Source organism: Ogataea angusta (genome assembly GCF_019207475.1).
Source record: "Ogataea angusta isolate 61-244 chromosome Unknown 61-244_NODE_1_length_1302399_cov_90.877568, whole genome shotgun sequence".
Classification (NCBI taxonomy): Eukaryota; Fungi; Ascomycota; class Pichiomycetes; order Pichiales; family Pichiaceae; genus Ogataea; species Ogataea angusta.
In genome coordinates, this window is record NW_025065215.1 from 1,282,442 (window position 1) to 1,302,399 (window position 19,958).

Consider the following 19,958-nt stretch of genomic DNA (forward strand, 5'->3'; position numbering starts at 1 on the left):
ATGGTCACCGAGGTGAATTTTTATCGCTTTATCAGTTTTGTCGGATTTTTTTTTTTGGCTTCCATATCTCGCAGGGTGCATAAAATTTTTCTTATCAGTGTCGGCGGCCCGAGTCGGCACGAGTCGGTGATGGAATCAAGACTTAAATATCAAACTCTTTCATTATATATCTCGGCACAAAACCTTAAACTTTCTGACCTTGGATCTTGTCTCCAGATGTCTGATTCAAAAAGCTCACATGCGTTGGAGATCACTGATCTTGAGCAAAATAGGCTGAAAAATCTTTACAGAAAATTTACCACACGCGACGGATGGTTAGGTGATTACGATTACGGCTTCCTCTTCACTCCTGCAGTTTGGCCTTTCAACAAGAAGTTCAAACACTACGATCAACCTTATTTTGGAATCAACGATGACATTCCGATATTGCTGGCTGTTATACTTGGCCTTCAGCATTGTCTAACATTGATCTGCAGTCTCGTCGCTGTTCCCCTTTTGATGGGCGATGCGCTGTATTTCAATGCCCAGCAAACACAGCACCTTGTTTCCTGCACGCTGATCACTGCCGGAGTTGCTACGTTTGCACAAATCACTAGGTTCCATATTTATAAAACGCCTTATTTCGTCGGGACGGGGCTTCTGTCAGTGGTGGGGCCCACTTTTGATATCATTGGTATCGCTTACTCATATTCTTCAATTCGTTACTCAAAAGGGACTTGTCCTATAGCTTCCGATGGAACTTACCTTCCTTGCCCGGAAGCCTTTGGAGCATTTCTTGGCTCGATGTTATGCACTGTGTGGATTCAGGTTCTTTTAGCGTTTGTTCCACCGAGAATCCTCAAAAGAATATTCCCAAGTATGGTCACGGGTACACTGCTTCTCCTGCTTGCTGTGTACCTTTCTGGAAATGGTATGAAAAACTGGGGTGGAGGTAGTAACTGTTTGCAATATGGTGGAGGATGCAGCACTGGCTCTCACGATTTTACGTGGGGATCCCGGGCATACATTGGGCTGGGATTTTGCACTTTCATATCCATCGTTATTATCAACCTTGTTGGATCGCCAATTATGAAAAGCTCGTCAATTATTTTGGGACTTATCATAGGATGCATCATATCAGCAGCCTGTGGCTACTGGGATGCGTCAGGTATCCACGCTGCTCCTGCGGCAGACTTCCTTTGGACCAAAAATTATACTTACTCGGTGGACGGATCTTTGATCCTTGCGCTTTTGCTTATGTTTGTTGTTGAAGGTATCAGTTGTATACCGGATATTCTTGCCACAGCAGAGGCAAGTCACCAAAAAACTTCTGGAGTCGAATTCCAGTCTCGTATCCAAGGAGGAATAATGTGCGATGCATTAGGCAGTCTACTTGCTGCTGTCGGCGGAGGAATTCCTATGGTCTCTCAAGCGGCTAATAACGGAGTTATCCTGCTCACGGGATGCGCTTCGAGAAAGGCTGGATGGGTTGCAGCTGTCTTGCTAATTCTGATGGGCGTTTTCTCCAAAATCTCTGCTACTTTTGCGGCTTTGCCTCTACCAGTGTTTGGTGGAATGCAAGTGTTTCTTTTCGGAACTATTGGCGTTGCGGGTATAAAAGTCCTTTCAGTAGTTCCATGGACCAGACGAAATCGGTTCATTCTGTCATGTGGACTTGGATGGGGATTCGCCGGAACGGTAGTCTCCTCTTGGTTTGACCAAATTTTAGCTTACAGTGGTTCAAACCAAGCTTTGGCAGGATTCCTAGAAGGAATTGACCTCATTGTCGAGACTCCGTTTATTTTTGGCGCTATAATCGTCTGCTTCTTGAACCTGATTATACCCGACGGCAGCAAGGAACCAGATGACACTGCTGGTGTGGTATAGTTATAGATATTTAATTATTTCTTAATTTGACAGATTTATTTGTTAGCACCATTTGAAACGGCAGATCTAACTTCGGCATTTTAGTGAGATGAAAGTGTTCTATGCAAAATGCCATGCTTTTGCATAAAATCAACTTCAGCATCGATACTTGCCCAGAACTCGCTATCTGACGATTTTGTAGGTTTCCAGCCAATAGATTTTCCGAGATCGGGAATTGTCTTCACATTGGAACCCCAAAACAGTGCAGGTAAGCCAAACTGCTTCTCAACTTCTTCAGGAGACAACTTGTCAATTCTTGGATCGGATATCAGCTTTCTGGCCACCAGCAATTTAGTAACGGCCATTGCCACATCTTTCCATAGGTGCGGTGTTCCGTCTGCAGCAAAGTAATACCCCTTATAACCTGAAGGAAACGACTCCTTTGCAACGAACTTCTGTACAATCAAAATGTAAAGTGCCGCCACATCCTCGATGTGGACATGACTCCAGGCCGTGTTCCCTTCATAAACGGTAAAGTTATGGCCAACCCTCACTACTGATTTCACCAGGTATGGGATCTGAGCAGAGATCTTGTTGTCGAATCCATACCCAATTCCGAAAATGGTCGGAGGAGACACAATGGCTGTTTTGACGTAGTCTGGATTTGAGTCCTGAATTGTTTGAACCAGCTTATCAGCTGGACGATGTGGCTGAGTATCTGGCAGTGAATTGATTTCATCGATATCTTTGACATCGGAGTACTCCTTAGAAGGATTGTAATGGGCAGGATCTACGGAGTCAGCAAGCACACCTGCCCCAGAGGTGTGAATAAACAAGGTAGACGTTTTTTTGGAGGCGAGAGCCTTTTTAATGGACTGTAGGCTAGGTAGGTGACTATTCGAGGCGGCATTGATAATAATGTCTGCGTTTTTCGTAGCATTCTCAATTAGGTCAAGGTCATCGAGATCCCCCAAAATTGTGAGTATACGCCCATTCGATGCGGTTTTGAGTAGATCAGCTTTTTCTTGAGTTCTCACTAAAGCTGTGACTTCAAAGTCAGGGTACACCTTGAGAATATCGCTCAACACAGACCCCCCAACGTATCCGGTGGCACCAATAGCAAATAGTCTAGTCATGTGGGATCTAATATAATGAGATTGAACGAATTGAAATGGTGGCTATTTATGTATTGCAGATATCTGCTTGGGGTCAAACACTACATTGGCTGACTTATGGCTGTGCTGGGGCCCGAAAATTTGTATTATAAAACTGAATCCGAACTCCGGTGGAAAAGCTAGTGTGGCAAATTTGCAGTCGGGCCGAAGCTCCGCGCCTCCTGTCCCTGAAAGATACATACTAATTTTTGACTCTGAGTTAGCATTTACCATGTGAATTGTAACCATCGTTGCAGACTTTCTCGTCAAGACCAATATGCATCAAGGTGTTTGACTTTACAAGTACCATTCAATCATGACATTTATATTCCTCCGAGTTGTACATTTGTGAACAAATCCCACACTCAGCTTCTATCTCTGATAGTCCGGCTACGCACGTTCAGATTAAAAGATGTTGAAGCGACCTAAATTGGCTAAAAAAAGAATTTATCAACGAAAGAAATGAAGCATTTAGTAAACAGGGATCTTGAAAGCTGGGAACTCATAAGTCCAGCTTTCGTAAGAAGCCTGGTCAAACACACAGTCAAATGTGGAAAGATTGCCAGACCTCCAGAGTGGACGAGTTGGCCACTTACACAGTTCCTGGTTTTCTGAGGCATATTCACCCTCGGAAACTGTAGCATTCAGACCCGTTGGCTTGACGCCATTCTCAACCCAATTGATCATAATTTCCATGTTGGTTTCTGGGTAAGGACCTGGCTGCAACTCATTTGTGCCGCAATGTGCAGCTCCTGGGACGAGATAGAATTGGTACCATTCATCAAGCTCTTTCAGACTCTCTTCAAAGGTCAAGTTACCATACAATGTGTCTCTCACACTTTGCCAGTAGTGAACCGAAGATGCTGGAGGAATGCTTGGATCGGACTCTCCGTGGTAGTGAATCAGCTTCCCCCCAGCGTTTCTGAAGGGAGTGAGGTCAGTGACCGTTGTCTGCAAACTGTCAAAGTATCTGTACATACCAATTTTCATCCAGTCAATCAGGGTATCGTAAGTGACTCCATCAAGGTTATCCAAGTTGTCCAGATCAAGAAGCTTGATGAATTTCTGGACATAAAGTCCACCCGTGGAAGGAATATTTAGCTCCCATTTGTCGTCATCAGAATTGTATGTGGTATCAGCGTCGTCGAGAGATGATCCGATTCTGAAGGAGAGGTAGGCTCTTTCTCCATCACTGTTGAAAAGACCGTCGTAAATCTGCTTTGCAACCGCGATACCCTCTTTCGTGATGTTTCCGCTTTGCTCTGGCGTATCGCTAGTCTGACTTTGGTCATCTCTCTTACTGAAACCGAACCCTAGGGACGAGCTAGTTGTAGCAGCACAGTAGTATGGCTGACCAACCAGGCTTTCAAGATCGAACTGCAGCGCACACAAATCAGTTCTTGAAATGACTCCATCGACACGGCCATCCAAGCCATCGCATGCCTCAATGGTAGCATTAACAATCTTTTCCAATTCACAAGTTGGTGGATAGTAGCCAAGTGTGTGCTCAACTGTGGCCGGGAAGACATGGAGAACTTGTTGCTGAGCATACCTGAATGCAGGAGCACCGGCAATAACACCATCGTACTCCTCACCCCATCTTTGAACCTGAGACATTGCTTCACGACCTCCGTCAGAACATCCTTCGAAATAGGTGTAGAGTTTTTCTTCTTGGGCAAGACCATAGAATTCTCTGGTGAGGTATTTACCAACCACAGTTAGCTCACCAAGAGCCTGGTAGCTAAACATGTACGCTGCGTCCCAATTGATGGAGCCATTACCATACAAGAAGACTTCATCCATGCTATAGTCAAAGGCATCATAGCCAGCACTGGTAGCTCCACTGACAGCACCATAAGTGAGTCCGCCTGTAGCATCCGAGTTCAGAGTGTAGCCACCACCTCCAGCAAGGTAAAACCGGTTGGAGAACTCATCAGGGCTTGGGAAAGCGTATTTGACGGTGACATTGTCTCCCTTTCCCGTGTGAGTGTATTCAAGGGTGACACTGCAGTACTTGGAAGTATACGTACTGGTTGAGCTAGCTCCCGAAGAAGATGAACCTTGAGCTGAGGGGTCGACAATGGTTGCCTGAACGGAAGAAGGGATCAAGTCAATTCCTAACAACGTACCGTTGGAAGGAATAAGACTCTGGATGTAAGACGAGTCACACATTTCAGTTAACGAGGTCGAGTTCGAGGAGCTCGAAACGGTGTCTGAAACAGGGGCAGCAATTGAGCTTGCCAGACTCAAATATAGTGAAAGGATAGAGTTTCTGCTCAACATCGCACAAAATTTCTGGCTTGTACTCTAGTTACTCTCCACATGGTTGAGATATATTTATAGTTGTTGACCAACGCAGTCGGCTTCGGTTTAGTGAGCTAAGCAATTCGGCATTTCATTAATGGTACCGCTAAGCCCGTGGCTTAAAAGACTCGATGACTTTTTCGTGTGGGCAGTTCTACCAGAAAGTTCAACGGTAATCATTATTATGTCAAATTAGGTAATTTCGATCCCGAAGAATTTTTGTTCCTCAAAGCCACTACAAAAGCGGAAACCGGTTGTAGATCTTTATTCGTCGATGAAGTCATGCTTGGGAGATTTATAGAGTTTCAGGATTTATGAAGCGCATTATGTCATTGCCTGCATACTGGACCTGAATACTCACTGACTGGGCTTCATCGTTGATCAAGGCCATAACCTCAAGAGGTTCGCGAGAATACACTAAATTAGACGACTCAGATGATCCAGCCAGTTACATGATGCAGCAAGCCTGATCGTCGTGCATCTATATGACTCAGGGAAGCCTCTGGTTACTGACAACACAGCTAAGCACAAAAGCCATAAAGTATAATCCTATAAGCGAAAAAGTATAAACTTCGCCTCGGTTGCAAATTTTAATGAATGGTGTAGCCTCCGTCAACAACTAAGTCCGATCCAGTGGCGTATGTAGATGCGTCCGAAGCAAAATAGAGGTAGGCACCGATCAATTCCCGGGGATATCCTTCTCTTCTGAGAAGAATCTCTTTCTGCCATGTTTGACGTAAAGCGGGGTCCACATGGTTATTGATCCCAGAATCAATATATCCGGGAGAAACTGTATTGACTCGGGCAAAATCTTTGAATTCCATTGCGAGGCACTTGGCAAAGTGAATTACCCCCGCCTTGCTTGTGTTGTAAGCTGCATGATGAATTGGAATATTCACTATATGACCTGACATGGATCCGGTAAAAATCAATGATCCCGACCCCCGTTCTTTGAATACTCTACCAACTGCTTTCGAACAATGGTAGACACCATTGAGGTTAACGTTCATGACTCTACACCATCTTGACCCATCCTCATCCAGAGAATCAATGACCCCGTCTGTAACGATATGGATACCAGCATTCGCAACAAATACATCAATGGTTCCAAAATCTTTGACTATTTGGTTGACTGTTTCTTTAACTTTCTGTTGATTGCCGACATCACACCCATAGGCTTTTGTCTCTGCGCCAGTGCTTTCGGATATCTTGGCTGCAGCCTTCACTGGCTCCACGTAATCCCAAACAGCTATACGTCCACCGGCCTGCGCGAAAGCCTCTGCGATGTGGTAGCCAATTCCCCGACCAGCCCCGGTCACCACACAGACTTTGTTCTTCAGTGAAAAAAGGTCCAGGACATTCGGCGCCAAAGCTGGTCCAGGAGGATTCACGAACTTTCTTTCAAAAGTATCTGGGGTCTCTACAGTAGGTATCGTCATCTGGCACTTTTAAGAAATCGTCAAATGGATTCGCATTTATAATCAGTTTATGGATTTCTAACGTGATCAAGGAGGTGCCATTTTGAGCACCCTGATGCCAAAGGGGCTATAATTGCTCAATTAATTTGGCCAAGGTTCTTCCAAGGATGGTCAACAGAGTCACTGTTTTAGCCGATAAAATCATCCTGCCCCACAACTTAGCTTAGATTACTGTTCTTGGAAGGGCCGCAGCATTTGGAAGGAACTCCGCAGCTAAGACTGTGTATGTGAGATCAGGCAAAGTAGTAGGGTACATAAAATTGTGGTGCAGCTGTTTCAAGCTGGAGTCTAGGGTGCCCAGTGTGTATAAATCTTGAATAGTCCCAAAATTCAACAAGAACTCTTTACCAGACACAAATGTTATAGCCCAACTGATCAATAACGCTCTGCCAATCTAGGTGCCTATTTCCATCCGGATTCAGTTTCCACAATTCCTCAATTATCGTCCAGATCCGCTGTATGTTCGTTTCCCCGCTGCGGCTCAAAATTCCCAGATATAACATTTTCACTGTTAATCGGTCGTGGCGTTCCGCAGCAACCACTCCAGCTATCAACAAAGGAAAGGATAAATAAGGATTTAGGCTCGAGTTTAGTAAAACTCTCATAGCACTGAACAAATGAAGCATAAGGCCTTTAACTTCATAATCAAGAGAAGACATGCGACGGATTTTAGAGAGAAGAAATAGCTGCAATGTGACCTGTGTTGCTTCAAAGTATGTCAACAAAATCTCATTCTGTTGAACGTCTTCCAGGCTGGCAATGTTTGGTAGGTTTGGCTTTGCGGATGTGATCTTGTCCATCAGAGTCCTGCTTTGATTATCAAGCCAATCATGAAACTCTATACGCGCACTTTCATATTCGAGATACTCAGGACCTGTGATAATCTCATACTGTGCATTTGTATCATTTGTATCAAGCAGGGGATTCAGCCGATTGTAGTATTCAAAGACTGCCTCGACTCGCCTGCTGTATTCGTCGTAAAAGTTGTTAAGCTCTGCTAAAAGCAAGAATAGTTCCACGCAACAGCCCATCAAAGGGTTGTACTGGTCCATTGAAACTTCTCCTTTGAGGCTGTTCTCGTGATCCAAAATTCTTTTATATTCTGACAACGGAAACGCAGTTTTGAAGTTTCTCCTTGAAGTGAGCTTCAGCACATCATGGTAAAAGAAAGAGCGAAGTAGCCAGGTAGTAAAGTCAGTATTTGTAGGATTTTCCTTGAGCGCACGAAGCCCAAACTTCTTGTAAACTATGCACAGTTTAAAGAAGTTTGAGCCCCAGGCAAAAGAGCTTCCTATAGAAGACCCAACTATAACGTGACTGGTCAGGCTCGCAACTAGCTCAAGAAGCTTTTGCTGTGAAACGTTGACTTCCGATTTTACAACTTCTCCATAAAGCTGATTGCATAAGCGCATCGACTTCATTAGCAAGGAAGATCCTTTGGAAAAATCTTCCGGACGTAGTGATGCGCCCCATGAACATAAAGCGTATAGTACCGGCTTGTTATCGTGAGCCAGTGGGAGTAGAAACTTCAAAGCTTGATGATGTTTAACGGAAGATAATACATATTGTTTCACATTATGAAGATATTGTCTCTCGACATCATTCAGCATTGTATTTAGAGGGTCAAGCGGTCTCTGTGGTAGTAGTTGGCTGTTGATGACCTCGCACATACTGCGCGATGCCACCGACGATCGAGCATGAGTTCTTTTGTCCGGATAGACACATTCAATGTTCCGCTGAACACAAGAGCTGCATCGAGGCGTTTGTTTATCACAGCTCTTTTTCCGTCTTCGACAATTATGGCACCTGCCAAAACTTCTTGCGGACTTGATAGCCACGAATTTAATCATCCACGAGTTAGGATATTATTTCAAACTTATCTTTTGAAACTTTTTGGCACAGCATATCACATGACAGAAAAGTTTAGATCTGCTACGTTGGGAGCAGATTACCAGCTGTGGTCCATCCAACCATATTCAAGGTATCTCTAGGTCACCTTCCGGAGAACTCTGAATCGAAAAGTCGGGCTATTTGCGCAACTGCCGATGGTGGGTTTACCCTTATCGCTAGGCGCGCAACTTCCTATTTCAGATAATTTGATAGTTTTTATCGCTCATATGATAAGCTATCCTAAGTTGGGATCGCTTGTATGGCTCTTTAAAATGTCACAGCCGCGCCTCTGGTAGCCACCTAATGTTTGCGCAGCTAACGAAAAAGGACAACGCTAACACAGAGCTCCACCATGTTCAAACTCCAAGGGATTTCATCGACTATACTTCCGAGGAAAAACGCAGGGTGGTTCGCAAAATAGATTTATATGTTCTTCCCTTCATGTGCTTAGTGTTCTTCTCTCAGTCAGTATCTTGATCAAACATCATTGTCCTATGCAGCTGTTTTTGGAGTCAAAACGGACTTGAATCTGGACGGAAATCAGTACAGTTGGTTAACATCTGGATTCTATCTGGCACAGCTAGTTTCTCAGTTTTTTTACATGTATCTTTTGAGTATGCTCCCAATTAAACTTGTCATAGGAGGGTGTTCGGTTTTATGGGCAGCCGTGTGCATGCAACATGCTGCTCCTCATAACTTTGGGGGATTCTTAGCTATGCGAGTGCTTCTTGGCTTTTTTGAAGGCTGTGTGTCGCCTTCCTTTGTAGTTGTCACGTCTATGTACTACAAAAAATTGGAGCACAGTCTGAGAACGGCAATATGGATTTCTTGCAACGCTATCACCCAAGTCTCGGTAACCTTTTGGTTTTATGGAATTGGAAAAGGTGAAACACATTTAAATATGGCCGTCTGGAGAATTGGATACCTTGTTTGTGGAGCAGTTACCATTGTCGCTGGTCTTCTGTTCTGTGTCATGGTTCCTCTAAAACCATCAGGTGCTTGGTTCTTGAACGAGAGGGAGCGTCAAGTGGCTGTGCACTGAATTCTTGCTGAATCCGACAGAGGAGAAAAAATAGCTGGGACTGGGGTCAGGCCAAAGAATGCTTGACTGATTGGACTACATGGAGCTCTTTTCTATTTGGCTTCTGCGTGACTGTTACATCGGGTCCTGTAATATTCGCTAGTTTGATGATCAACAATTTCGGATACGACGAGTTTAAGACCATGGAATATTCATCTCCTTCCGGCGCGGTCCAGTTTTGGCTATTTGGGTTGGAGTCGCAATGTGGTGGAAGTTCCCTAATCAGCGATGCATCACAATAATGATCCTGACTCTTGTCCCAATCATTGGAAATATCATGCTGATTTGCATGCGCAAGGATAACGGGTGGGGTCTAATTGTTGGGGCTTGGCTTGGTGCCTGTATCACGTCTTTCTATTCGATATGTTTGAGTCTGAATGCGTCGAACGTCCGTGGGAACACCAAAAAATCTATTGTTAACAACGCATTCTACGTGGGCTACTCGCTTGCCGGCATTGTCTATCCGCAGTGGTGGAACTACAGCAAAGACCCCACTTATGACAGGTCTGATTACAGACTTAGCATTCTGGGCGTTGTCCGAGGTTCTCGTGGTCGCTTAAAGATGGAAACGCATCAAGGAGAATAGAAGACGAGACGATTTGCTCAAAAAAGGTGATATGCCCGAATATGATCCTGATTTGGATCTCACTGATAAACAGGATCTTTACCATAGGTATAGCTATTAGTCAAGATAATTCTTGATCAGAATATATTTAGTTCACTTTATATAAATGTACCTCGCACTAGGCTTTTACCTCGCACTTCAGTCCATCCCAGTTACTTTTGTAGACTATTCCATCTTTCATGACAACACGCAGGTTTTCTTCGTAGTGGTCCAAAACGCTGATGTCATCTAGCGGGTTGCGTTCGAGGACGAGAAGATCAGCGTAAAAGCCCGGCTTGATCTGCCCAATGAGATGGTCAACCTTGAGGGCCTCAGCTGGCGTGATAGTCGCAGACTTGAGGATATCGGCTGCAGGTAGCACCTCTCCTCTGAGCGAAAATTCGGACGTCTGGTAAGCTGAAAGACTTCCAAGCAGGTCGGACCCGTAGCAGATCTTGATACCATATTTTTTGGCACGCGTGAGAAACTCCAGACCACTTTTGAGCACAACTTTGTTCTTCTCCTGGGAGTCGGCACTCAAGAAGCGGCTGAATTGTTTGGAGCTCATAATTTTGTAGGTAACAAGAGTCGGAGTGACATAGACACCCTTGGAAGCAACTAGCTGGGCCGTCTCGTCGTCCATCAGATTGCCGTGTTCAATTCCCATACATCCATTGAGCACGCATGCGCGCACAGATCGAGTAGTGTATGCATGGGCAGTGACGAATGTGTCGTAGGAATCGGCGACCTGGACTATGGCACGGATTTCTTCTTCGGTGTACTGCATATTAGTGAGCTTATCTGTTGGAGAAGCAACGCCACCACCGCCCATTATTTTAAGGAAGTGTGCGCCCTGACGAAGATTGTCTCTGGCAACTCTCATGCACTCAGTAACACCGTCGGCAATGACACCTAGAGAGCGCATGTGGCAGTTGCAGTGGTCAGAAGGAATTTCGCGTCCACGGAAGTCTCCGTGGCCACCAGTCTGAGAGATGGCCGGGCCAGAATAAAAAAGACGTGGTCCTTTAATGACTCCCTCCTCAATGGCCTGAAGCATAGCATATTCGGCACCTCCAGTGTCACGAATAGATGTAAAACCTCTGGCCAACATCGACTCGATATTCTTTGCAGCACGAAACATGGCAGTGTCACGCTGGAGCTGGAACAGATCTTTCAAGTTGTCCTCTCCAGGAGAGGCAAGCACGTGAACGTGATTGTCAAAAAGTCCAGGACACAAATATTTACCAGTACAGTCAACAATTGTGTAGTCTGGCGGAGCTGCTCCTTTGAAGACGTCTGCGATCTTGCCGTCTCCTGTGAGCACGGTTAAGCCTTCGATTGCGACACCGTTAGCAGAGTCGATAACGGTAGCATTAACAAAGGCGTATTTCTGAGGAGCAGGGAGTTTCCAAGGAAGAAGATCTTTCATGTTGTTCGGTGAAATCTGCTCGGACCGAAGTACTTATAGGATTCGGCTAGGGAATTAAGAAAATCGCAACTTCCTAATTAGGAAGCTTTTTCAAAAGAGGCTCTGAGTGAGCTGTTAGCCGAAGCCGAGCGCAAAATACCGTATTCACCATCTGGAGGCAGGTCTTACAGAGGAGTATTACCTTGGAAAATAAAACGCGCCTGAGAGAAGCACGGTGATAAGCAAAAATTTTATTTAGAGCTCGTATCTAAAATCGGGATTTTGCTTGTCCGTCAGATCTGCAAAAGCGAGGTCTCCACTCTCGGCTGGTGGTTCGCCCCGTTCTCGGTTTCTCGCGTAGTATATCAAGTACATTGCTGCCATAGCGGCTGCCCCAACACAATAACACACCAGCATCGCGGTCTTAGCACCAATATAAGTAGGAGCCTGCGCCTCAACAAATGTTTGGGGCCCAATCATATTTCCAGCACAGTATCCAATGAGAAAGACTGTGCTGACGGCAACCTTTTTCGAGTGGCCAGCCACATTGGATGAAACGATAGACGCTATGCCCGCCATACACGTTGTTGATGTGTAGATGATATAGTATCCTGCGAGCCTGGATCCTTTAGGGCCTGTAAAGATAAGAAGACAGGTGCCAAGCACGCAAAGAAGGTTGACCAGTATCATAGAAATGAGTCATTTGTCCTTTAAAAACTTGTGATTGATGATAGCGACTACAGGAGGGATCACCACATCAATGGCACCACCAGGCATATTCATCAGCATTGAGTCGGTGGTACTGAAACCAAAGTCTGAGTTGAGTAAAATTGTTCCAAAATTGTTGAGGCCACCATTGGGAATAGCGTAACTCATCGCATAGATGAAAATTAGGTAGGTGGTCGGATCAAGAGCGGCTTCTTTTAGTTGAGGTAATTTCAGCCGATGATTTCCAAAGCCTTGCTGATTGTGCCGAGCTCTTTCAACACAGCAACGCTTGTCTTCTTCATTCAAAAACCAGGCTTTCACGGGAAGATCTGGAATATGAAGCATGGAGACAACTCCAAGGAAGATTGTGATCACGCCTGTAATTATGTAGAACAGTCTCCACGAGGCAAACGAGTGTTCTCCGTCTCTGTGAACTTTCAGCCCGTACGCTATTGCCGCGCCCAATAAAGTACCCAATCCTTGAGAGCCGTACCAGAAGCAAGTTCTCATAAATTGTTCTTCCTTTTTGTACCACTGGGAAGTTAGCAGGATATATGCTGGGTTCATAAACCCTTCAAATACTCCTAATAAGGTACGACAGAGAAGGAATGTTGGTGCAGACTGACAAGCCGCGTGACACATTAGCACGACGCCCCAAATAACCACTGCCGCAGATAATGTCTTCGACAAGGGTAGCTTCTGCAAGGCCAGCCCAGCAGGGTACTCGAAAACCAGATAGCCCAGATAAAAAGATGACCCGACCCAACTATACTCTTCTGAGCTCATATTAAGATCTGTTCGGAGTCCCATGAGAGCGGCATATGAGTTTGTCGTCTTGTCCATCAGCTGGCATGACATCAATGCTGCGACCATTGGTAAAATATACCAATCGATCTTTTTCACAAGCTTCTTTTCATAATCAGGATCTAGCGTATAGTCTTCTGCGAGTCCTGTGTACTTTGCCGCATCGTCAAGATCCTTCTCGTTCACGTGAATACCTTTCTCCTTTAGCGAGACCACAGTCGAAAGAACCGGGTCTGGTCCATCTTTCAACCAGTCCTTCGACATTAATGAAATGAATCGGAGCTAAGATTCACGATACCCCAAGCGTGGAATTTTTCATTATCGCTGGCGGGAACAAGATGCGCGCGGATGAAATTTCCCTTTGCAAAGATAAGATTTTTCCAAAATAGGCAGATTTCAGGGTGATAATCGCTGAAAAAATTAAGTTGGAGGTCTGCCAAGTCTCATCAACCAGCAAATAATGAAGCTACCAAGGAACACTAGAGGCATCAGCCAAAACGTATAGCCGCTAAGCAACATACTGGCCGGGTTGACCAGCAGGGCTAGCAAGACAAGAATGTATCTAAACCTGCAGTGCTCTGAGGCCATGATCGAAGCTGGACAAGTCCCGCTCCGAGTCTTGCACTGCATGTTCAATCTGATTATGAAACACTCACATGGGAGTCCCATGCACTGAAAAATAGTGTTAGACTGCAGATGAAGCTAAGTAGCAGCTACGAGTGGACATTGAATTACCAGGGTATGCATGCATAGTAAGCTGTCACCATGTGGGCTAAAGTGTAGAACTTTCTGAAGACGTGGCGGTGACCACGGGCAGGTGAGCAGGCCGGGTGGAAACAAAATGGTCTGAAAGGCGACGTGGACCGCCTCCGCTCAGAGGTCTCCCTTGGTCAAGACTGCACATTTGTCCTCTGGTCGCTGATCCTGAAGCAGGGGGTACGGACGCCTGGATCTGGCTGATAAACGGTATCGGTTATGCCATGGTACGCGAATTCATACTGGAGACTGAACTTAGGAACCAGCAAGGACTGGTATGGGGTGTCCTCGACATTCCGCCGAACCTGCCCTCAGGCAGTCCGTTGTGTGGAACTGCCGTAAGTCAAGATTCAACGGTGAAAGAAATCTTAAGGGTTATTTACAGCCACATTCAGCGAGTCCAAGTATGGCGTTTCCATGCTCATTCGCTCGATTGATAGCATGAATGGTGCGGGAATACTTGTAGTGGGCTCCTTGCCCACTATCAGCTCGCTCAAGTATTTTGAGCAGCTAAAGATACGAGGCATACCATGACCGGTAAATCCTGCAGATATGAACATGTTTGGGCGCCCGTAAGCCGTCAAGTCACCAACAAAAGGAAACCCGTCTTCTGTGAAGCCCATACACCCAGTCCACGTGTAGTCGTTGACAAATCTAGCGTCTGCCAGACTTGTTCCGAAAAGTGTTGCCTAGTCTCTTCTGGAAAGTAAGAGTCGTCTGCATTGTCAACCATCATTTCTCGGTTTGGAGATGTTTTGTATGTTTGGCCGCCGCCTCCAACTATCAGCGACCCATCGTCTTGAACGCTGATGTAGTCGATCTCGACGGGTATTGTGTGAACCATGTTGGTCTCAAGAGTCTTGTTTGATTCTGTTTGGAGATGAGAGACCACGCCTTTGACAGGCGTGATCTTGCCCCAGAAGTCCGGCAAAAGAGCTCTCGTGTAAGCATTGGTGGCGATCACAACTTTCTTCGCATGCACGTGTCCACGTGGCGTCTTCGCCAGCCAAGTATTGTCCTCAAGACATTCCAGCTCCTCGACAGCAGTGTTTGTTTGTAGGTTCAACCCTTTGGAAAGAGCAATTTCGAGAAGACCGCAGACTAGCTTGTACGGCCACACAGAGGATGTAGGTGTGTAGACCCCAAACGAAGTGTTTTCATGCTCTTTTCTGGCTTGCTCATCAAACACTATCCTCACTCCATCTTTGACCTTCTGATAATAGGGGTTTACAAACGAATAGTAATCCCTTAATCCAAATTTTTCTAAGGATCGTAAGTCACGAACGAGGTTCTAACAAAGTTGCAATTATTACTTCCTGACCAGTCCAACCACATTGAGCTCTTCGTGCTCATACATGGCAATGTGTGCGGCAACCTTTTGCCCGTAGTTTTTCGAGAATTCGTACTGATCGTGATGATAGTAGCTCCGCATGTGTCCACCATTCCTTCCCGTAGCCCCAGAGCAGACATCACGAGCTTCTAGCAGCAATACCTTCTCATCTGTCTGCTCAAGCAGATTGAATGCCACCGAAGCTCCGCTGAGGCCAGATCCGATGATCAGCACATCAGACTGTTCGGGTAGTTCTTCCGTTGTTCGATGCTTAGCAAGCTTAGCTTCGGCCTCTCCAATCCAGTAAGAGAGAGTCGTTTCTTTGGAAGGAAATGCTTTTTGCTTTCTGGCACTATAGTCCATGGTCGGGAAAGCTTATCGAGGGTTGTTTTATTTATTTCCCTTTAGGGAAAGCTCAGGCGGTGAAATTACCTAGCAATTCAAAAAACGTCGCGAGCTCGAATAGTCAGATCCAACATAATCACTTCACAATGGCTACGCTCAAGCTGTACCTGTTAAGTTCAAGAATACGCTGTACGCAATTTATACTCTCCGGTGCGGCGGATTTGTTTGTTAAGACCTAGACCTAGCAGAACCAAGGACAAGCTGGCTGTACAGAGTTTTTAGGATAGGTCACTGACGGATTGTCAATGCCCAAGATCGTTTCCGTCAGGCATGCTGAGGTTTGGCATAGGTTCATAAGGGCGCTGGGTGGTTCTAGCAACCACAGGAGACTTGAAGAGTGAAGTTTGATTCGAACTCAGCGCTTAAGGATAGCACTAGTCAGGGAGAATGCTATGTTACAAAGCCCAACGCTAGCCCAATAGTTACGGTTATTTGTTGTGCTACACAGCAGTACTCAGGTCACAGAGGCTCGTGCGTGACGTGTTTCAACCAAAAAAGATTCGCGTATGCAGCCAGAAGAATCTCCAACGAGAGTGTTTCAGATGCGTTTCCTTAACATCCACTGGGCTCCTAAGCACCCGGCCCGGTAGGAAATCTTGAATGTGGAGAGTGGAACGCTGTTTTGGTACCAGTGAGCAAGTGAGAAGTTGCCAAAGAAACTTACCTACGTGAAATCGGTTGCACCTCGTGTGCTGACCTTAACGACCCAGCTTTAACAGTGCGTGTGGACTGCTAAGACCTATACCGAGCGTTTGCCGGCCCGGGGGACGTGGGGGTGGCGGGTGGGTGTTTTCGGTGGGCGCAAAAACGCGGAGCGTTCTGCGGGTGTTTTCTGCGGCGGGTTTCCACGGCGGGCGCGCCGCTGGCGGGTTTGGTGGCGGGTCTTAACTATGAGAGCGGTGGGTGTTTTCGCCGGGAGCAGAGGTGGCGGGTTTGGTGGGTGTTGTTTACATGGCGGGTCCGGTGGCGGGTCCTCCCATACAAAGTAGTGGGTGTTGTTTACGTGGCGGGTTTGGTGGCGGGTTTCTATTGTTCGGACGTGGTGTTTACATGGCGGGTCCAGCGGCGGGTTTGAGCGGCGGGTATGAACGGCGGGTTTGCATGGCGGGTTTCAGTGGCGGGTTTCAGTGGCGGGTTTTCATGGCGGGTCCGATATCTCAGCAGCCAGTGGTTGTAGCCAGCTCAAACCTAGACAGCCATGCAGAGACGTCTCTCATCATCGCCGGTGCACCTTGGAGAGCAGCAGTAGAGAGAGTGTGTAGATGAAGAGGGCAATATGGTGTCCCATTGGCGATTTTAGTCGCGGTTTAGTGGCGGTTTAGTGGCGGGTCAAGATAGGCGGGTTTTCATGGCGGGTTTTGGTGGCGGGTTTTCATGGCGGGTTTTCACGGCGGGTCTGATGGTGGCGGGTGTCATATCTCAGCAACCAGTGGCCGTAGCCAGCTCAAACCTAGACACCCAGAAAGGTCTTCCTCGAGACAATCCATAGCACACAAAAAAAGAACTACATGAGCCAACTGCTCTATCCGCAATTACTAAAACCCTATATTTAAAGTAGAAACTTCCCAAACGAGAAGCGCCAGTGGCCGAATGGTATAGTGCCCCCACCAAGTCGGCGAGCGGCTGCTTATCGGCTGCCCTTAGCGGCTGCGCACCGACATATAAGAGGCCCAGTTTGTCCTCCCTTGAAGGCAGATGAGCGACTTTTACCTTGTGGACCGCCTTGACTCGGAGTCCTCCGACAGCGAGGTGGAGATGCCGCCAGGGGCCAACGAAGCGTTTTCGGAGGCGACGAAGAAGCGGCTGCGGGAGTGCCGGTGCCTGCCGGCGCTGCCACGGTACAACACCGACGGGGAGCACACGGCAGAGATGTTCATCAAGGTGGTGGAGATGTCTGGGGCGCGGTACATGACGACGGCGGTGCTGGCGGACTACTCGCTGGCGCTGAACCACGAGGTGGGGTTTCTGATGCACGTGTACTCGCTGCGGCAGCCGAAGTGGAACAAGGTGATCAAGTTTGGGTCTCTGACCAGAAACATGCTGAAGCAGATTGTGCAGCAGACGCACCCGAACCGGAACATTCCACGAGAGGTGGCGGCGCTGTTCCACGCGTGCGGGCGGCTGGCGCTGAGCGTGGGGCTGAACCTGAGGTACGACAGCAGGCACACGCGGTACGCGTTCCCGATCACGGTGCACCAGAGCTCGCGGACGACGCTGCAGAACCGGCCGGCGAACGTGTACCCGATGAACCTGCCGGACTTTTTCCTGCCCATCCAGAGAGGCTGGGCGTGCCGGGAGTGCCACCTGTGTGGGCCGCAGGTGAGCAGCGCGAAGGCGTGCCCCATGCACAGCGACAGCAGCGTGGAGGAGTGCTGCTACCAGCAGTACGCGACGGACCGTGTGCGGGTGCTGATTCCGGACGAGTTTCTGGCGGAGGAGGACCACGCGCGGTCGCACCAGATCACGGCGCGCGGGTTCTCGCGGGAGGACAACCCGGGGACGATCTACGAGCGGCCGTTCCTCACGACGTTTCCTGCGGATGACGTGCGGTACCTGCAGCGGCTGCGGGAGCGGGCGCTGGCGGTGCGGCAGCTGCTGACGGCGGTGCTCGCGTTCCACTACTGCGAGGCGATCCGGGCGTACCGGCGGCTGGTGCAGACGGGCCCGTCGGACGCGATGAACGCGGTGATGATGGTGGAGACGCGGTCGGCGGAGTTTGTGCCGCTGCGGCAGGGCGCGTCGGCCACCGAGTACGCGCGTGCGACGGCGGGCGCGCTGGTGTGTGTGCTGGCGCAGCTGACGCAGCCGCCGGCGGGGCTGCCGTGCTTTGCCGACGAGTTCCGCACCGCGGGCGTGGCGTCGTACTTCCGGATCGCGGACGCGGAGGACCTGGCGCTGCGGCGGCTGGCGGCGACGCTGGCGGCGGTGTCTTTCGAGGACGTGGAGGGCCTGCGCCAGCTGAGCAACGACGACGCGGAGTACATGCTGCGGTACTACGCGCGCGGGATGGAGCACTCGGAGAGCGCGCTGGACCCGCAGCTGCGCTACGACCGGTACCGGGAGCTGCAGCTGAACACGCGGGTGCCCAACCACCGCGAGATCTACGGTGCGGCGCGCAAGGTGCTGCAGCAGCTGGCGCTGACGCCGCTGGCGCGCGCGCAGCCCGCAGCCGGGGCCCGCGAGGGCTTCGGCGGGCAGCTGCTGCTTGTCGGGTTCTACCTGATGCCGATGGTGGTGGTGGGCGACGACCCGGAGGCCACGCAGCTGGACCCCAGCATGGAGCGGCGCATGCGCAACCTGTCTGCGCTGTCGCACTTCCTGCGCATGGCGGTCGTGGAGCTGTGGGACGCGCAGCACGAGCACGAGGAGGCGCGCATCCGCGAGGCCAGCGGGCAGGTCATGGGCCGCTTCTTCAAGGACACGATCCGCAACCTGCGCCAGCAGCTCAAGCGCAACCCGACCGAGAGCAGCCTGCTGAACGGCACCATGGAGCAGGACGCGGCCGGCGTGTGGTACGTGGACGTGCCGAAGGCGGCGGCGCGGCCCGGCGTCGCGATGGCCACGGTCGAGCTCACGGCCAACAGCCGTCTGCGCGTGGGCGCGCACTCGTACGGCCGGTGGGTCGCGCAGATCGAGCAGCGCCTCCTCGAGTCGCTGGACGAGGTGCTCGGCGGGGCCGACTCGCCGTGCTCGCAGATGGTCAGCGCGCTCGCGCACCGCGTCATCACGTCGACGGTCGACCGCTTCGACAACAGCGGGCCCAACTTCTACGAGCGCATCGCCGCGCAGACCCGCGAGTACAGCAACTTCGGCGAGCACCTGCTGGCCACGGCCGCCGCCGCCGGGCGCACGCGCGCCGCGCTCGTGACCAGCCTCTACACGCTGATGCAGCTGCTGATGATGTACCTGACGCTCTCGAACGGGTGCGCGCGCGCGACGGAGATCGCCAACCAGCGGTTCCGCGCCAGCGAGTTCGAGCGCGGCTCCTTCTTCTGGGACCGCACGCTGCAGGCGCTGGTGTTTGCATGCAAGGTCCAGAAGTCGAGCGTCATGCGCGACACAGGCATCCCGCGCTGGATCTCCGGCGCACGCATGATCCGCGCCGCGCTGGCCGTCCTGGGCCCGCTGCGCACGGCGCTGCTCGACCTCACGCTCGGGTCGGCCATCAGCCCGTTCCTGTTCGTGCTGCCC

At 49.1% G+C, this 19,958-nt stretch overlaps 13 protein-coding genes across 13 annotated transcripts; 4 read left to right on the forward strand and 9 right to left on the reverse strand.

The window, feature by feature from the left end:
• Positions 1-129: 129 nt before the first annotated feature.
• Positions 130-1,866, forward strand: KL928_000783 (uncharacterized protein; the record flags this gene model as incomplete). Its single annotated transcript, XM_043206516.1, has 1 exon — positions 130-1,866. One exon carries the CDS (start codon positions 130-132, stop codon positions 1,864-1,866), a length of 1,737 nt encoding a protein of 578 aa, XP_043062678.1.
• Positions 1,867-1,946: 80 nt separating this feature from the next.
• On the reverse strand, positions 1,947-2,981 carry KL928_000784 (uncharacterized protein; the record flags this gene model as incomplete). The annotated part of the gene is made up of 1 exon (XM_043206517.1): positions 1,947-2,981. The coding sequence occupies one exon, from the start codon at positions 2,979-2,981 to the stop codon at positions 1,947-1,949; it is 1,035 nt and encodes a 344-aa protein (XP_043062679.1).
• A 489-nt stretch (positions 2,982-3,470) lies between these two features.
• KL928_000785 (uncharacterized protein) lies at positions 3,471-5,282 on the reverse strand (the record flags this gene model as incomplete). Its single annotated transcript, XM_043206518.1, has 1 exon — positions 3,471-5,282. One exon carries the CDS (start codon positions 5,280-5,282, stop codon positions 3,471-3,473), a length of 1,812 nt encoding a protein of 603 aa, XP_043062680.1.
• A 611-nt stretch (positions 5,283-5,893) lies between these two features.
• Positions 5,894-6,742, reverse strand: KL928_000786 (uncharacterized protein; the record flags this gene model as incomplete). The annotated part of the gene is made up of 1 exon (XM_043206519.1): positions 5,894-6,742. The coding sequence occupies one exon, from the start codon at positions 6,740-6,742 to the stop codon at positions 5,894-5,896; it is 849 nt and encodes a 282-aa protein (XP_043062681.1).
• Positions 6,743-7,125: 383 nt separating this feature from the next.
• Positions 7,126-8,631, reverse strand: KL928_000787 (uncharacterized protein; the record flags this gene model as incomplete). Its single annotated transcript, XM_043206520.1, has 1 exon — positions 7,126-8,631. One exon carries the CDS (start codon positions 8,629-8,631, stop codon positions 7,126-7,128), a length of 1,506 nt encoding a protein of 501 aa, XP_043062682.1.
• Positions 8,632-9,759: 1,128 nt separating this feature from the next.
• On the reverse strand, positions 9,760-10,423 carry KL928_000788 (uncharacterized protein; the record flags this gene model as incomplete). Its single annotated transcript, XM_043206521.1, has 2 exons — positions 9,760-10,032; positions 10,349-10,423. The coding sequence occupies 2 exons, from the start codon at positions 10,421-10,423 to the stop codon at positions 9,760-9,762; spliced, it is 348 nt and encodes a 115-aa protein (XP_043062683.1).
• A 72-nt stretch (positions 10,424-10,495) lies between these two features.
• KL928_000789 (uncharacterized protein) lies at positions 10,496-11,785 on the reverse strand (the record flags this gene model as incomplete). The annotated part of the gene is made up of 1 exon (XM_043206522.1): positions 10,496-11,785. One exon carries the CDS (start codon positions 11,783-11,785, stop codon positions 10,496-10,498), a length of 1,290 nt encoding a protein of 429 aa, XP_043062684.1.
• A 234-nt stretch (positions 11,786-12,019) lies between these two features.
• On the reverse strand, positions 12,020-12,343 carry KL928_000790 (uncharacterized protein; the record flags this gene model as incomplete). Its single annotated transcript, XM_043206524.1, has 1 exon — positions 12,020-12,343. The coding sequence occupies one exon, from the start codon at positions 12,341-12,343 to the stop codon at positions 12,020-12,022; it is 324 nt and encodes a 107-aa protein (XP_043062685.1).
• Positions 12,344-12,463: 120 nt separating this feature from the next.
• KL928_000791 (uncharacterized protein) lies at positions 12,464-13,540 on the reverse strand (the record flags this gene model as incomplete). The annotated part of the gene is made up of 1 exon (XM_043206525.1): positions 12,464-13,540. One exon carries the CDS (start codon positions 13,538-13,540, stop codon positions 12,464-12,466), a length of 1,077 nt encoding a protein of 358 aa, XP_043062686.1.
• A 432-nt stretch (positions 13,541-13,972) lies between these two features.
• Positions 13,973-14,469, forward strand: KL928_000792 (uncharacterized protein; the record flags this gene model as incomplete). The annotated part of the gene is made up of 2 exons (XM_043206526.1): positions 13,973-14,015; positions 14,099-14,469. 2 exons carry the CDS (start codon positions 13,973-13,975, stop codon positions 14,467-14,469), a joined length of 414 nt encoding a protein of 137 aa, XP_043062687.1.
• A 143-nt stretch (positions 14,470-14,612) lies between these two features.
• KL928_000793 (uncharacterized protein) lies at positions 14,613-15,725 on the reverse strand (the record flags this gene model as incomplete). The annotated part of the gene is made up of 2 exons (XM_043206527.1): positions 14,613-15,201; positions 15,388-15,725. 2 exons carry the CDS (start codon positions 15,723-15,725, stop codon positions 14,613-14,615), a joined length of 927 nt encoding a protein of 308 aa, XP_043062688.1.
• A 993-nt stretch (positions 15,726-16,718) lies between these two features.
• On the forward strand, positions 16,719-18,310 carry KL928_000794 (uncharacterized protein; the record flags this gene model as incomplete). The annotated part of the gene is made up of 2 exons (XM_043206528.1): positions 16,719-16,975; positions 17,533-18,310. 2 exons carry the CDS (start codon positions 16,719-16,721, stop codon positions 18,308-18,310), a joined length of 1,035 nt encoding a protein of 344 aa, XP_043062689.1.
• Positions 18,311-18,443: 133 nt separating this feature from the next.
• KL928_000795 (uncharacterized protein) lies at positions 18,444-19,635 on the forward strand (the record flags this gene model as incomplete). The annotated part of the gene is made up of 2 exons (XM_043206529.1): positions 18,444-19,075; positions 19,299-19,635. 2 exons carry the CDS (start codon positions 18,444-18,446, stop codon positions 19,633-19,635), a joined length of 969 nt encoding a protein of 322 aa, XP_043062690.1.
• Positions 19,636-19,958: the final 323 nt, after the last annotated feature.